At 36.6% G+C, this 16796-nt stretch overlaps 3 protein-coding genes across 4 annotated transcripts in view; 1 reads left to right on the top strand and 2 right to left on the bottom strand.

Moving 5' to 3' along the window:
* LOC106116972 (macoilin-2) overlaps window positions 1–5304 on the bottom strand; it is a 9167-nt gene extending 3863 nt beyond the window's left edge. The window contains 6 exon segments of the mRNA XM_013311037.1: window positions 1–184; window positions 371–571; window positions 966–1231; window positions 3515–3641; window positions 3951–4092; window positions 5049–5304. The exon segment at window positions 1–184 is cut by the window's left edge and continues 3 nt beyond it. Coding sequence (XP_013166491.1) covers window positions 1–184; window positions 371–571; window positions 966–1231; window positions 3515–3641; window positions 3951–4092; window positions 5049–5098 — 970 coding nt within the window. The 5' untranslated portion in view covers window positions 5099–5304.
* A 740-nt stretch (window positions 5305–6044) lies between these two features.
* Window positions 6045–8602, top strand: RMI1 (RecQ mediated genome instability 1). The gene is made up of 7 exons (XM_013311018.1): window positions 6045–6295; window positions 6408–6601; window positions 6707–6803; window positions 6907–7019; window positions 7298–7438; window positions 7523–8220; window positions 8372–8602. Exons 1-7 carry the CDS (start codon window positions 6213–6215, stop codon window positions 8513–8515), a joined length of 1470 nt encoding a protein of 489 aa, XP_013166472.1. The 5' UTR covers window positions 6045–6212; the 3' UTR covers window positions 8516–8602.
* A 1825-nt stretch (window positions 8603–10427) lies between these two features.
* Window positions 10428–16787, bottom strand: Usp16-45 (ubiquitin specific protease 16/45). 2 transcript variants are annotated; one of them, XM_013311012.1, is made up of 7 exons: window positions 16668–16787; window positions 15619–16491; window positions 15003–15126; window positions 14243–14393; window positions 13813–13960; window positions 12785–12883; window positions 10428–12594 (listed from the first exon to the last, which is right to left on the bottom strand). In XM_013311012.1, exons 2-7 carry the CDS (start codon window positions 16463–16465, stop codon window positions 10949–10951), a joined length of 3015 nt encoding a protein of 1004 aa, XP_013166466.1. In that variant the 5' UTR covers window positions 16466–16491; window positions 16668–16787; the 3' UTR covers window positions 10428–10948. The 2 variants fall into 2 exon arrangements, with proteins under 2 accessions (XP_013166466.1, XP_013166467.1); XM_013311013.1 differs by lacking the exon at window positions 12785–12883.
* Between the last annotated feature and the right edge of the window lie 9 nt (window positions 16788–16796).

Raw genomic sequence — 16796 nt, 5'->3', positions numbered from 1 at the left:
GCGCGCCTGCCCCTCCCGCTGACCCGTTGCTGAGTGCGTGCGCGAACGTGCTCGCGAGCGCGCCGGCGCCGGTGTGCACGTGCGCGTGCGGCGGCGTGTGCGTGCTCGTGTTCGTGTTCGATTGGGACTTTTCTCTCTCTCGTGTCGCCGTTTGTTGCGCTAAATGCTTCTCTAACTTCTCTAACTGCAAAAACATAAAAAATATTTAATCTCGTAACTATAGACATTTACAGCGAGAGATTTGTCTATTTTGCCTACTTCAACTTAACAAGAAAAATGCTAGTTTATAACATATAACGAGTATTTTTTACAGGAGGCTCCTTATAGTTTTGTACGTAGTTTGACTGTAGGGTAGTGTGTGGGGGCGTACCTTAAACTGTAGATGTGCGTGTTCTGTGGAGTGCGTGTGTGGGGGCGTGTGCGTGTGTGGGGGCGGGCCGAGGCCGTTCTCGCGACCGCAGCGACGCCGCAGCGAGCCGTTCTGCGGTCGCGTCTCCGCGCACTCCGCCGTGCCGTTGCCCACACTGCCCACACTGCTCCCACTGCGCTCCTCCTTACACGTCTGCTGATTCTATAACACATTATTATGTATAAAATGACCACAATTACATATTTTATATTAATCATCCGTCAACCCCACACAGAGCGGGATAGCATTTTCCTTGTGATAATAGTACTATGTTAATGTCATGCAATATTTGGTCATGCAACTAAAGAACGTGACCGAATCAGCGAAGATAAGGGAGCAGATTACTATACTGTTATGTATAATTTGTAATAGATAACAAGAATTATATGATCGCGATAAAAAATTATTTAATATCAGGTAAAATCAGTTACTATGCATCAATACAACATTATATTGAATTCAACTTCTAGTACAAAGTGAAAAAATACATATAAATCCATGTAATGTATTTTGTGTAATAGATCGAAAGGAATATGTGTGTAGAACCCAGACTGACCTCTAGCGCACTCTCTGGCAGCGCGTCCCTCAGCAGCTGGAAGTAGAACTCGTTCTGTGCGCGCACTTGTCGCTGGGTGCGCATGCGCAGGCGGCGGCCCACGTACGCCTTCACGCCGAAGCCCAGCGACACGGCCGGGTAGCCCACGCAGTGCGCCGCCAGCGGCCGGCACAGCTCCAGCTCGCGCGCCGCCCGCAGCGCACCCTCCACGTACACCACCGCGCAGCAGATCGCCACCGTTGGCACGCAGATGCCCTTCTCGCCCACTGCAAATATAACTACTGCATTTCTCTATACATAGATAAAAGCAATGCTATACATATCTAAAACAGCAAACCACCAGAAGAGAATCAAACTTTTAAAGTAGGTACAGCTTCACAGAGTATGTGCTAAGAGTGTTTTTATTTGGCATTTTTTATGTGGAAGAAAGTCCTCAACATGTTTGTCAAATACTGAAGCCTTTGTATTCACGGGTATCTTAGACCATCAAAATGGTGTTTAAAGAATTTAGACTTCTATATTATGGAATATAATTTTGTCAATACATTTTCAATATATTTTCCTCAAACGAATATAAGAACCGGAATTGATTTTGTGAAGGAACATGCAAGATATTCCTCTTCATATGTCACATATTTAAACGTCACAATACAAACAAGTAAAACGATAGCTATACTGGATATTTTCCCTAAACAAGAGACGACAAGAACACATTATTTTGTCTGTCGCCCGACGAATACTAACGCACAATATCATAAATAATTAAACCGATTATTGTTCATATCAAAATGCAATATTTATTAACATTACGCAATTTTAAAAATACTGTTAACCTAAAATTATAACGAATGAATCTACGCTCCTTTACATCTTAAATTACTTAGTAAAAGTTTTTAATAAAATCTTTGGGGAAAAACGATTAAATTCCTGACGTCATAAATACGTAGAGGCCTAAATATAATCAATAATTACGTATACGTGAGTCAATTAATAAAAAAAACTTCTTTAAACAACGGTCAAATGTCACTATACGTGACCTACAATCAAGAATATCACGTTTGGATTATAACGAGTAAACTCTGATAACATATACGAAAATGGTCACGTTTACAAATGTCTTCAGACGTATTTTTATCGTATTTTTAAAAGTACGTATATTTTTTTCCGAATGCAAAATTTTATACGTAAATATATAGGAAATTTGTTCTAACATAAACTACGATTTAAAAATTGTAAAAGCTAACGTATGTGAAGAGATGAATAAAAATAGATAAACAACAAATAAGACAAAAAGCGAGCGCTGGATCGGTCGATATATTTCTGGAATAAGCGTCGGCGCTACCGCACATCAGGCGAGTGCATTAATTTGACACGTAAACAAAACACGTTGCAACCAGCTGACATAACGTTTTTCTACAACTGAATGTTGTACACGTATGTAAAGGCCACATAGACTTGAAGAACTGAGCTGCAGCTCAACAAGTAAATTGGTAGCTCACAGCTCATGACTATGGTGGATGGATAACTAACTGAGCCGTTTGCCGCCAGCTGCCTAGTGACTCACAGTTTACAGCTCGAAACGCAAATCATAATTCTATACAGATACAAATTGAGCCGGTTCACTGATCTGTTTCACATGTGTGAGTCATGAGCTGATCTACAAGTCATTAATGTCAGTTGTGTTACCAATGCCTCTGTGGTACTCTATTGACACTTAGGTTGATAAATATCATCGTCTCTATTTTTTTCAGTGATAACATAAGGTACGATATGTTTCACAACAAGTTTCACCACAGTCGAAACGCGCAGTAAAACGACTACCAACAGTGTTCATTTTTATACGAAAAAAAAAATCATAGTGGCACGGAAAAGTTAACATCCACAAACTATGTCAAAACTGACTCATTTTACATTCATCTATTCAACCCCAAAAACAAATAAGCTTTTGAAATGTTTTATCGATTCTGAGAAACATGTCATGGTCTAAATATTTTTCTTAATATTATTTTTAGTTAAATGTATATTGTTCTTCTAGTTTTTAGTTAACTTAATATTAAAGTAAAATTGATAGTACTTGATAGGACATACAAATAAATGTATATTTTGTTCCTTAATCAGTTACTTTTGCATGCGTCGCAGTTGCATTGTAATAAATCTTTGGGTAATGTAAACAATAACTTTAGTTATCCGTGTGTAGGTATAATTAATCTCATGCCTACAACGGCAGACAATTTCTTATATAAGTAATAAAATTATTGACAATGTATATACTCATATAAAATCTCAGATAAAAAAGTACAGTTGAACCTGAATAAGAAAGAGTCCGAGGCATCGCAATATTTTTTCGCTCAGAGTTTTTTCCATTGCCCGAGTTTTTTGCATTTTGAGGTCGTCCTTTAGGACAGAACAAAAGCTCTAACTTATTCAATTTAACTATATTTTATTTGGACTAATGTGTACAAAACATGACTGTTTTTTATTTTTATCCATCAACAACTTCCTTTTAAATATGTCCTTTAGTCTAAAAATAAAAAAAAAGGTATACTTACATGTGACCCACACATACTGTACCCACACATAGGTACTGGCCGCAAAGAATATATATTGCAGAGGTATGAAGAAGTAACATATCATATCTGAAGTTAGAGCTATGCACAGGAAGAATACTGAAAATGCCTGAAATAAATTAAACAAATATTAGTACAATTATATTTATCCTAGAAATCTTGTATATTATAAAATTGCTTTATTTTACTATATTGATGATAATAAGATTCCTATTAAATGGTATTGGGTATCAGTCTATAAACCTAACTCCAAATCATTGTTTTCACTTTTTAAATGAATATATAAACAGCTAAACACTCATGCATAAAATCTCACAAAAGTTTGAATTATTTTTAAACAAATGTCTCGCCAAAGTGCAAAATTTTATGTTTTGAAATACATTATTGTGTTAAAATTAGAAAAATCTGAATAACTCACAAGTCCCTGATATCTAAACGAGTCATAGACGGATCGGAGCATCATCCAGAAGGGCCAGAGGAACTCGAACCTGAACTCCAGCATATAGTCGGCCATCACCACTGTAGCCCAGACCATAACAAATCTTAGGTACAGGAGGGAACTGCGAATAAATGAAAGCTTTCTATAAAACTACCGGCCAGTGTTGCTTTGCACAATGTAGCCTGTTATTTAGGGATAACATATTAGTCTAATTAGTAAAAAAAAATTTAGTCCACTAGTATTTTAATTTACATACAACATAATCTTTCCTCTTTATAATATTAGTTTAGATAAACTCTACTTCTTATTTCTGTCCTACATGCATTATTACATCATAGATAAGATTGTTGTGAAACTTTGGTATAGTTCTAAAGAGACCTGTGAAAATATTGAGCTTTAGGTAGGACTGCAATTTATGTTGTTTTCTTTTTTTATTCAATTTAAACAAAAATATTCCTTAATTGGTGTAAGCTTTTGTTTTCTCAACCACATATTTTTTTTCTAGTAGAATTTGTCACTGGAAACCACAAATAAAACCACAATTTTTTGTAATAATGACTAAGCTATAAATAAATTCTAGTGGTTTCCCCAAGTTGATAATATTAAATAATGTATTGATTTGTAATTGTTTATGTAATTCATAGTATTTTTTTGAGAAACCACCTGTAACACAATGAGTTTAAAAAATATTTTTTTAATATAATTCATTGTTTGTATGCACGCAAGCAATTTAAATCTGTCCTTGAATATACACGTACGGAAGTATCGATACAAAACTTTTTTCTTAAGCAATTGAAATAAAAGCACAGTAATATTAAACGAAATACAATAGGCGTAAGACTGCACATGAATCTGGAATATAAACGTCGGGCATACATGTGAACAGTATTGCTTTTTTCTATTTTTTATCACAACGTAAGTAAACGTGAGACCGAATCCACAGATGTTACTTTCTACCCACACATTTTTGTTCTCACCACACTTTGTCTTAATTTCTTCGGTTGAGTTTATTATTCACAATGTTAAATACACATTTAAACACTCGGCAAGTAAATTATTTATGTAAAAATTACTTACTTTCCATACATTCCCTCGGTGATTTTTGTGCGCTTTAAGGGGCGCCGCATTTTGCCAGTATCGGCATTTCGCCTCTTCATATTTTTACCTCCACGGTGTAATTTACAATTGCAGGCCCCCAGTTTTGAAGATAAAATTACCTACAAACATTAAAAACAATGATCGCACAGTTAGTGCTTTTTGTTGTCAATCGGCCTACGTCCAGAATTTACGAGGGAGATAAAATATCAGCAAGCTCTTTTTGCGTTCATCGAAAGGTGTTGCTATCATCTATGTTTTATTTTCCACATTTTCGAGGCTTATAAGAAAAAGCGTATAATATGAAACGAATGAAAATTTTTAGGTATTAGTATGGCCTAACCAAAAATATAAAAAAATCCTTACCTGGATGGGTTATTTATTAGATCAATACGCTTTCTTTATTAGATTGATTTCTAATGTGCGCAAAGGACTTAATTCCATATTTTTATGCATTACAGCTACTTTTATATTCCTGGTTAAACTGTAACTACATTAAAATTTGAATTAGTTCTATCCCCCTCTAACAATAATTATACTCTTACGGAATATTAACTTTTATTGTATTTTGAAACAACAAATAATTAACAAATACTTTTAAAATTGGCAGTCACAATTATAAAAGTTGTCCAAACAAATATAAAGTGCGGGTATCGTCCTATAATGGAATTATTTTACCTAGGATTCTTTTTTGCTTACTTATAATATGTTGCTATAGTTTTTGCCCACGACACCGCCCGTGTGGAACTTAAAGAGAGAAAGTGCAGATACACTCAAACAACTTACAAATCCACAATATAAGTGAGATGTTAATCAAATATTCCTTATTTTAAAATTGTTCAAATAAGTCTTGCAACACATTTCCGTGGTTATCTGTAATTATGTTCTTGGCACAGAGTAGCAAGTTAACCATAGTTACATCGACAACTTGTTGACATCCAACCTAAATGTCATTTTTGAAAACAAGAAATGTTTACGTCTTTATGTTTATCCATTAACATTTGTGTATTAATTTTATTTATTATATTAAGTAATGATAGATTTTAAGATATATGAAATTCTGAAAAGGAAACTTTATAGAACTAAATAATTAATGTTAGATTTGCAGTGTAATTGCTCCATTGGAAAATATTAAAGTTGATAACAATGGCTCAACAACCACTTATAAATTCTGTACGCAAATATTTAGCTGCACATCATATGTTTGCTGTCGAGGAGTGGCTCTCTGGGTATGTCAAATTGTTAATAATTAATAATAAGTATCAACAACAATGTTAAAAATATTGAGAGAGGACTCGTAAACTTAATAGTCCTAAAGTTTTAGTTATTTACAATTTGCAGATTTGTTGAGTATTTAATGGAAAATAACGCAGAGTACAGTGAGCGTGAAGTTCAAACTTTAGCAAAAGAACAATGGCTGTTGAATGACTTAAAAGACATATGTCCAGGCTGCCTACCACAGGACCTCAGGAGTCAATCCAAAACTACACTTACTGGGAGATTTGTGCTTCAAATTATTGCATGTGTTGATATTGGTAAGAAGACCTTGACTGATATACCAGCATAAAAATATACATTACGAAATCATAATCTCTACCTACTCAGAGTTCACAAGGATTAAAGATATCATTGCTTCTCAGGAACACCTGCTTATCAACAATATTTAAAGCTGCAAAAAGTGAACACTGAAAATATTGAAGCAACAATTAATCATGATGAGAAAATCCCCAGCCACAGGTTTATAATATATTTTTAAAACTGTTGTATTAACAAAAGTTGAACATATAGTAAATACCAAATTTTTATAGAAAGTACATAACTGCTTACTAACAATTTTCAGAATGATAAAGTTGTACTTGACAGATGGTGTGCAGGAAGTGTCAGGTATAGAATACAGACCTATGAGAAACTTGAGCTGTGACATTACACCTGGATGTAAACTATTACTTAAAGGTAGTCCTGCTATTATTAGCTTTTCTACTAATAATGTTACTACTAAATCATATTTTTAATTTTTAAATAAATAAATATTACTATGTTTTTGGTAGAAATCTAAAAGTTGTGAAAAATGAGGGTATTTCTATAATATTCAACAAATATTCAAATAAAATCATCTTCTTCTATAATGTAATCAAGATTTGTTAATGTAGTTTAGTTCATTATTATTCCTTTAGTTTAAGAAAGCAGTGGAGCAATCTTTGCAATAAATGTAGTTTAATTTTAAAATTCAGGTCCAGTGGACTGTCGTCGTGGAGTCATGTTACTGACTGAGCATAACATTGAGTTGCTGGGCGGTGAGGTACAGGAACTGGCAGATGAAAACTCATTGGTTCAACTGTTAGCTTCCAAGCTCGGGCTCCCTGCCACTAAATGTAAGGAGATTCTCACTTTAAAAACTACCTTCAAGATTATTGTAGATTGCAAATTTCAAATAATGTTTTGTGGGTTATTTCCAGCACAAGACAACAATGCATTACAAAGACCTGAGAATTCAACAGTCCAAACATCTTATAATGGTGGGGCACAATTTGAACCAGCATTTGATCAAAGAGTGAACCAACAAAATAGAATAGAACCAAGAGATGAAGAAGCATTTGGCACATTCGATGATGACATAGATGTGGACGAAATTGCAGCAATAGAGGCACAAATATTAGACAATCCAAATAAAAGATCGTTGAATGAGAATGATTCTAGACCGGATAAAAAAGCTAAAATAATTTCGAATCCAGTTAATAGTGTTGATGATTACCCTGATGATGAAGATATAATGTTTGAGGATGAGGAGTACCTGAGAGTTATGGAGGAACAATTGGACGCACAGATTCTTGAACTTACGCGCATAAATAAAGGTCCAAAACATGTGTCACCAGAACCATTTGTTTATATTAAACAAATTAATGAACTGAGTGAAAGTGAAAGAGAGGGCAAAGTGTTAAAAGTTAAAGGACAGATTATAAAGTTATTGTCAAAGTTAATGGTGAGTAAAGAGGGGTGGAGTTTGAGGTGTGCCATTATTGATGGTACCGGCAGCTTGGATGTGGACTTCACCAGCGACGTGTTGTCCAAGCTGGTTGGACTCACACCAACAGAGATGAACCAAATTAAAAAACAAATTGCTTCAAAACCAGAACTCAAGGAACAAACAATCACGGTAAGTTATCTTTTAGCACAGAATCAGGTGCTAAAGAAAGATAATATTATTCTTTTATTTCACACATGAGTTCGAAAGGACAGGGTTATGATGTTCTTTTCTTTAAGACTGTCTTCTTAACATTTCATCTTGACATAAAAGTGATTTTCAGGCTCTAGAAAATGCCAAAAAACGTCTACAAGTACTATATTGTATAATAGAGCTGACAATGTCTAACGGTCCGAAGATAACGCGACTCATACCATTCGATACCTCACATGTCGATCAGCTGAAGAAAAGGCAAATAACATTGTGAATAGGTAATTATTTGTAGTGGAAAATAAGTTTGCTTTTAAAAAGTATGCAAGATGTAATATACAGGGTGTCCCAAAAGGTTACGTACATAGGAAGGGGGATGAAAGGGGTGGTCACAAGGGTCACCAGAAAAATAAAATTTCCCCTCTGGGTATTAAAAAAAATAAATGGCATTTTTAAAAACTTAAAAATTTTACACCTTCTGGGGCAATTTTGTAACCAATGACCTACAAATATTGCTATATAAAAAAAAAAAGTTATTATGTTATCGTCAATAACCCTTTATCAATATGAAATAAAAAAACAATACAACTAACAAAGATTTTAAAGAAAATTAAAATTGCCCCAGAAGGTGTAAAATTTTTAAGTTTTTAAAAAATGCCAGTTATTTTTTTTAATACCCAGAGGGGAATTTTTATTTTATTTTTCTGGCGACCCTTGTGACCACCCCTATCATCCCCCTTCCTATGTACGTAACCTTTTGGGACATCCTGTATAATAAATAGCTATATAGAAAATAAGATAATGGAAAATGTATCTGTAAATATTAACATTTATATATCTCATGCTATATGTATAAATAAAACAACATATTGGGTTTTACAAACTATATTTTATTTAATACACCTTCTCGTAATTCAATCGTAATGTGGTTCAATATACAAAAATTATCAAATACATATAATATTAACCTAAGACAGGCAACTAGTTATATGAGACAACCCCAACGACAAACAACACGAAAACGAACCTTCTGCTTGAAGCTTAGGGTGCGATTATTATATACTATGTATATAATGAAATACATAGACAAAATATAAAGGCTACCAAAGGACAATATCATCCAATTTTTTTTAGAGTAAACAGTTTAAATTATTAAAAAGCAGCAATTCAAAACAAATTAATATATTATCAATGTTCACTATTTTTAAAATGGTAATTCCAATTTGTGATCAAAGTTGCTTGATAGTATATGGAAAAAAAATAACATTAATTTTTGAACCGAACATCAAAAGCTTTAAGAAAATTGTCATGTTATGCTTTTAAATTATATTTGTAACATTTACAATTCTATAGAATTAAAAAAAAACCACCCTAAGCTTCACTTTCCATCAATACAAATGTGGTTACAAATTGAGCACTCAACGTATTTAAATAATATTAAACTTAATCTGTGATCATAACTTTATTAGCAGAGCGATAGACATTAAAATGTTGCTAGTTATAAAACTCAAATAGTTACAATTATGTAATTTAGTGTTAACTTTGGCTACGTATACGGAAAGCTTCGACTGTAAGCGATCAGACAACTAACTTGTGTACATAAGGAACTTCATTTTGTTTATATAAAATACATGAAAAAATTTAAAATAAAATCGAATTAAAATAGTGCATCTAATACAGATTAAAAGCGACGTCATGAAATACGATAAATAACTAAGTCATGCTAATTTGATAATGATTACTAGTTTCTTAATTTATATTTTGATACATTGAAACATGGTCACCTCAATGGAAGACTATGCCATTGGAAACAGACAGAAAATAAATAATTACTAGTGCTAATTAAAACAACTGTCGCACAGTACGCGGTTGTCAATTTGCTTGACTTTTCGAAGAAGACTGGCAACACTGCGTGTTGTCTCTGTCGTACATACTACAAGTTACGTATTGTGCGACAGGGACAACGCTACACATTAAAATGAAAAGATCATCATTCAAATATCGTTGTTCTCGATGGATATATTTATTCTTAATGAGATAACTTTCCAATATTGAATCAATAACATCGCAATTATTATTCGAAATATATTTTATGACAGAATACACTATCGCTATACGGCCAAGTAACTTGAAACGCCAAAAGGTATTTGCACTTACATACTGTTCCTGAAATACATATACAGGGATTTAAAAAAATGTAATTATTAATGAGAAAATCATAATAAAAACAAATCGACACGCAATATAACTGTACAGAATGTTTCTGCAACTGACATTATTAATGGGTAAACGGTATATGATGGATATAAAACAGTATTTGGACATATGCTGTGGGCTCCGTACACAACAGCGGTTTGTGTACATCGGATGCCGTCTTTATTGCCGCTCGATACGTCATTTCGCTATTCTAGATGAATTTAAAACCAATTCACAATCGACTATTGTGTATACTAAATATTAATATAATTTAAAACTCATTACGAAAAAAGCGATGTACGTTATCGCCAATTTAAAATAGAAACAAAAAGCTGGTTATATTAAAACGCGCAAGCTATGTACAGAGCGTTTCGTAAACATCCGTCACGTGAGGAGAAGGGAGTCGTCGTATCCCTCTGTGAAGCGTCAGTCTTCCACTTAAATGCCATCCATTCGTAAAGCAAACAAACCGTTAGGCCCGCCGATTATGCACGTGCACACCCAGCTGGAGAATTTATAAAATTCTCTCGTAGAAGAGGAGGTAAGCCTGCGCCCTCAGCACCTTCTCCTCCGTCACCTCGGACACCATGCTGTCGGAGACGTAGTACCACTTGCCGGCGGGCGGGTCGGGCAGCGGCGCGGGACCCTCACCCGACTCGTAGCCCGACAGGTCGGACTCGGAGTCTGCGTCGCCGTCGCCGCCGCTGGAGGCGGGGATGTTGGCGCTCTTGGGCAGGAACCACCAGCGCGGGTCGGCAAGCTTCACGGGCTGGCGCACCTTCACGTAGGCGACGTAGTGTCCGCCGTGCATGCCGCCCGAGTGCTCCACCACGCCGTACAGCGAGTACAGCAGCTCGCTCTGGCCGCGCGCCACGTTCGGCAGCTTCTTCAGCTTGTCCATGGCGCAGAACGGCGCCAGGTCCAGGATCGTCGGGAAGTCGACGTGCTTCGTCATCTTCCGGAACATGCAGCGCGGGCCGATCTGGAACCGCTTTAGGTGGAGGATGAGGATGGCGGGTGGACTGGACACCAGGAAGCGTTTCGTGGCATTCGTGTACACGGTCTTTCCATCCTTGCCGTTGATCCTCTCGGTGCAGGTCTCGCAGCCCACCTTGTTGTTGCCCGTGAGCAGTTCCAGCGCCGTGAACTGACTCAAGCAGGACTGGATGCTGCACTCGTCCTCGTCGCAAATATATCGAGGCGACATGGGACTTTGGCGGTTGAGGGACAGGAAGTCTCTTTGATTTTTCTCAGGTTCGACGTTTATTTTCGGGCGTGGAACTGCCGGCGGGGCATACACGGGGCTCTCGACGGGGGTGGGGGCGGGCTCGGGTGCGGGTAGCGGGATCGTGGGCTTCGGCAATTTCGGGTCGTCCATATCTAATTTCAACTTGTCCAATATGTTGGTAACGTCCTGGTGGTTGCTGACATTGAAGGGCGCGGGCTCCGGTGGCTTGTTCTCGGGCAGGGACTCGTAGCTGCTCTCGCCGCTGTGCTCCAGCAGGCTTCTGGAGCCCTTGACGCTGATGCCGCGCGTCACCACCTCGTTGGTATACTCTGGAGCGAAGGCTATTCTCGACACGGGCCTCTCGTACTCGGTCTTCACCGGCGACAGCTTGCTGTGCTGCGGACTCGACAGATCGAGATTTATTTCACTGGAGAGGGAGCTATGACTCCCCAGCTCCTTCCCGTTGATAGGCGAGTCGACGTTGTCGACGGTTTCGGTGGAGTTGTGCTTGGTGGCCTCCGGGCTGGCGACGCCGGAGTCGGGGTTGGAGAGGTTATCGAGCGAGGCGAGGGACTTGTACTCAAGCGGGATGGCGGTGGTGGAGGTGGAGCAGTTCACGAACTCCCTGTCCTTGTCCGGGGCCTCGGGCGTGCCGTCGACCTTCTCCTTGTCGTGAGGGGCGGGGCTGGCGCGGATGGAGTCCGAGCTGACGACCTTCTCCGAGTTGTATCCGGACTCCATGTGGTATGCGGCGAAGTTGGCGGCGGTGTGTGCGATGGCCTGGCTGCCGACGGAGGCGCAGTGCGTGTCGGCGCGCCGCGGCAGCTCCTCCAGGTTGTCCTCCACGTCCGCGTCCGACTGCTCCGACGACGACTTGCCCTCCTCCTTGCTGCCGTTCGCCTCGCCAGCGTTCTTTTCTTTGTTTGAATTACCTGAAATTGGGAATAAGTTTGTGTTAAGACGATGTTAACATGGCATTGAAAGTTATAAAGCGGTGCTCTTTCTGCATATACTTAAAGAAATGTCAGAGGTAGTATAACAGAAGACAGTTCCATGCAGAAAAGCAAATGATATACGCATACATAGATATGTATATGCAAGCCATGCTGTTGTTAGTACCACCTTTGCTTTTCCGCGCGGCTTTTCTCGCGGCCATCCTCTCCTTTTTGAGTTGATGTTTTGATGTCTTATTTTCTTCTTGTACATTGTACATATTCTCCTCTGAAAATGCGTCATTTTATTTTATGAATACATTGTTTCAAAGGATCATTTTAATCTCTTTAGCTTGTGTCAGCCAATAATTTTGTAACATTATGCTTCACATACAAAATGCACAAATCTTGATATAAAAAATTACATATTCTTTGATAAAAAAAACAATGAAATGGCTGTCAATAATAAGATAGTTTACATTGGAAACACAAGTTGAAAAAACATTATAATTTAATAATTGCCTTTTTCTTTTTAATCAATTTTTTCCTATTTTAGTTCGTAGGTAATTTTCATAACATTCTTAAAAGAAATTTGACATAGATTATATAGTGTACTCGAAAATATTTGAAAAATAAACAAAAAAAATATAATGACACAACAATAACATATATATAACACAAGCAAACATAATAACAAACAGAGCGGCATTCAACTTAAATAAGGGATGCAATATGAATAGTAACAAATGTCAACAATACACACAATATAAAGCTTCAACACAACATTGCATTACAACAAATATATCACAATTAAAAAATCACTATTTTATTGCTGTGAAAAAGGAATTACACAATTTTCTGTATTGAAATTAAATTATTTAAATATTCAATTAAATTTTGCCAAAGGATAAATATTTATCAATTCATTCATACTTGACGCCTTTACAGACTTTATTTAGAAAAATCCATTTTATATTCGAAATCTTCACTATCGAAAATTTTATATAAAACACGAAATTTTAACCATCTTAATTTTTTTCACTTATAGAAAATCACCTTTTATAAGTATTGCTACAAAAATATGCAGAAAAGTATGTCGCAAATACGAATGTAGATAAACCTTCGCCATTTTATGACATCACAGGTTTAAAACGGCAAATGTCAGTTTTCAATATTTTTTTGTTGTTGAAATCCATACACATAAAAGTGTATACATACCATTGGGTGTTTTCCTCCGCACGAGTGCTGGCGGCTGCGGCCTGGTGGCGGCCACAGGCAGCGACAGGTCGAGGAAGTACTCCGCGCGGTCCGACTGATGGAAGCACTCCTGGCACTCCAGCGTCGACACCAGGAACCCTCGGAACACCTACCGCAACAAACAGTATCACATTAACACATTTAATAATATCATTCATTTTGCGAGTTAATTTTCATAAAAAAAAATATATCGTAAATATTTTTAAGTATTTTTTTGAGTTATGAAAATTAATAGTCTTGCAAACATGGCAACATTAATGTATTCAGTAAACAGTCAATTCTTTGCAAAGCCAAACACTATTAGACAATTTGACAAAACCTAACATTTAAAAAATATTTACGAAGTCTTTTTGTCATACAATGAAATATTAATAAAAACGTTAAAACAAACCTGCTCAGGTCTAAGCATGGTGTCGGAGGCCTGCTGCCCGTAGAATTTAACCTTCTGCTTGACCTCTCCATCAACTTTAGCAGGGTCCACCTTGGAGCTCATCCCTAGGCTACTGAGTATTACAGACTGGTAACGACGCAAGTCTTCTGACCTAAAAATCATAACAAAATATTATTTATTATATTGTTATTTGAGTCATCAAAGGGAATGTTTGATATGTTTAAAGGCGAGAGTTCAAATAGTTTGAACTTATGTTTCTTATTATACAATATTATGTTACTTATCATTTTTTTTTATTTCTTGTCCTATTATCTCCTTACTTATTAATCACTATTATAAAATATTTTATTTATATAATACATGAAACCTTACACTTTGATAAGGCTTCTTAAGTATGCTATTCTAAGTTAGCAATAAAGTAGGATAATCAGTATAATTAATTTTTAACAAATAATGTGCATATTTATATAACATACTGATTCTGATAATATTACATAACTTAAGAAAAAAATAATGTATGTATACAATAGAATATTCTATATTGTACCAAATAACATTGCACACATCAAAATTAGACAAATTGCTGAGACTTTACATGTAGACAAAATAATCACATCTATGTGTTCAACTATCAATAGATTGCATTATGTTAATCATACTAATATTGTATATGGTATAGATGTAGAACATAGCCTAGAAGAACAGTCGCAGGCAAAAGCTATGTTAACATAAGTCAGTAAGTTATACAAGGAGCAGTAACCTGACAGCCTCCAGTAGATGCCTGAGCAGCTCATGTGCATCATGCTGGTCACCACCTCCAAACTGTGGCAACTTGTTGACCAGAGCTGAGAGAAGTTTTCTCGGAGTATACACACCACCCTCACCTGATACATAACAATGACATTGCTATATTTATTTATTAATTCATCAATAACATACAATTAAAAATATTTCAACTAATACCATAAAATTAAGTTACTTTCTTGAATTATATTGATAAAATATAAAGAAAACTCTGTAAGACATAAGCAGAGTTTTAATATCTTTTTTGTGTTCAACAATCTGCTGGTTGCTTTTGAAAAATAGGTCAAACGACTCATTATGTCCTAAATATAGAAATATCATTCACCTTACAAAAACTCTAACATTTGATTTTAGTACATGTTGTAAAAAATAAAGCAGTTATTCATAAGATTGTTTAGAAAGTTAACTGCTTAAAAAGTTACTCATATTAAAATTAATATTTAACTATGAAGTTCCATTGTCAGAGTATAAGTGCATATTAAAATATATTGTTATATGTTTTATCAATAAGAATGATATTTTGTCTTAAACTAGTATTTCAACGTTGCAGTCCCATTTGAAATATTACTAACCTGCTTGCAAATCAGCCAAAGTTTCCGATAGAGTTCTAGTTAATGTTCCCCACTCTCCCAACTGTCCCGTTATTGGCGGCAGTTCCACTTCCTTCCCATCATCTCCATCTACCCTTAGTTTGAGCTTTCCCCCTGGCAGTGTGAACCTCTCACCGGGTGTAGCCATCTCTTGGAGAACATCTTGGAGGTAAGGGGTTTGCACTAAGCATTGCATCACTGAATTAAAGAAGCATGTGTTCCCTAAGTTTGAAAGTCCCCTTACTCTTGGTAGACTCAGAGCTATTGCCTTTTCTTTACCTTTTGAAAATTGATCTGTTTTGATTATTGATTCAACAGGCAATGGGACATCAAAGTTTTTAGGTTGACTGTCAAAAAGAGGCTCAAAGGAAGGCAACAGCTTGTTACAGGAGGCTTGTCTTTTAACATATTCAATACACTCATGAAGCTTCTTGGAACTAGAAGCGGTCACTTCATTATTACAACTATAGCAGTAGATCTCCCAAGTTGTTGTATTGGCAGTGAGGGAGTGGCAGTCCGAGTGCGGCGTGTTGAAGTGGTTGAGGGCGTGCTTGTTTCGAGTGCGCCCGCACAGCTGCGACCCGCACCTTAGACACATCCAAAGTGTTACATCTTCTTCAAAATTTGGATCCGGTACTTCTATTTGGTTACTCTTCTTACATTCGGAGCATTCTTTTTCGAAGCCTCCTGCTTTCAATGACTTTTTGAGACGTGTTAAGTCCACCGCCTTGGCGACGTGAGGGCATGCGGACTTCACACTCTCGTCGCAAGACTCTGTGGACTCGTCGCCGTTTTCTCCGGGATCGCTTTGTCTCTTTTTCTTCACCATCGTTGCGTTAATTCGGGTCGCTCCGCCTGTAACGTAACGAGATACACTCGTAATAATAACCACACGAACACAAAAAGAATAAAATGTCAAATCTGTGTCGATTGACTTCGCACGCGTGACGACGCATTTTCATCGAGAAACTATCACATTAAACGCGTTGAATAATACCAAACATTTAGATACAAATTGAATCAAAACTTACTTTTACATACGATGGTAAAAACCTTATGATAGTCGTCGTGAATCCAAAAACTGCTAAGATTTTTGTCACAAAAGTAAACCACGGCCGTCAGACATCTTGACAGTGTTGTCAGCGTAAAAAATTAAATCT

This window comes from Papilio xuthus, unplaced genomic scaffold, assembly GCF_000836235.2.
Source record: "Papilio xuthus unplaced genomic scaffold, Pxut_1.1 DF827680.1, whole genome shotgun sequence".
NCBI lineage: Eukaryota > Metazoa > Arthropoda > Insecta > Lepidoptera > Papilionidae > Papilio > Papilio xuthus.
The sequence above is the reverse complement of the archived record's forward strand: the minus strand, read 5'-3'. Positions and strand labels throughout refer to the sequence as shown.

Excerpts from the sequence above, each read along its gene's own strand:
- RMI1 (XM_013311018.1), top strand. The coding sequence starts at position 6,213 with ATGGCTCAACAACCACTTATAAATTCTGTACGCAAATATTTAGCTGCA. Across the intron at positions 6,602-6,706 it reads TATTGCATGTGTTGATATTG|GAACACCTGCTTATCAACAA; the intron begins GTAAGAAGACCT and ends ATTGCTTCTCAG. Across the intron at positions 8,221-8,371 it reads TCAAGGAACAAACAATCACG|GCTCTAGAAAATGCCAAAAA; the intron begins GTAAGTTATCTT and ends AGTGATTTTCAG.
- Usp16-45 (XM_013311012.1), bottom strand. The coding sequence starts at position 16,465 with ATGGTGAAGAAAAAGAGACAAAGCGATCCCGGAGAAAACGGCGACGAG. Across the intron at positions 14,394-15,002 it reads CATCTACTGGAGGCTGTCAG|GTCAGAAGACTTGCGTCGTT; the intron begins GTTACTGCTCCT and ends TATGATTTTTAG. Across the intron at positions 12,884-13,812 it reads GCGGAGGAAAACACCCAATG|AGGAGAATATGTACAATGTA; the intron begins GTATGTATACAC and ends ACGCATTTTCAG.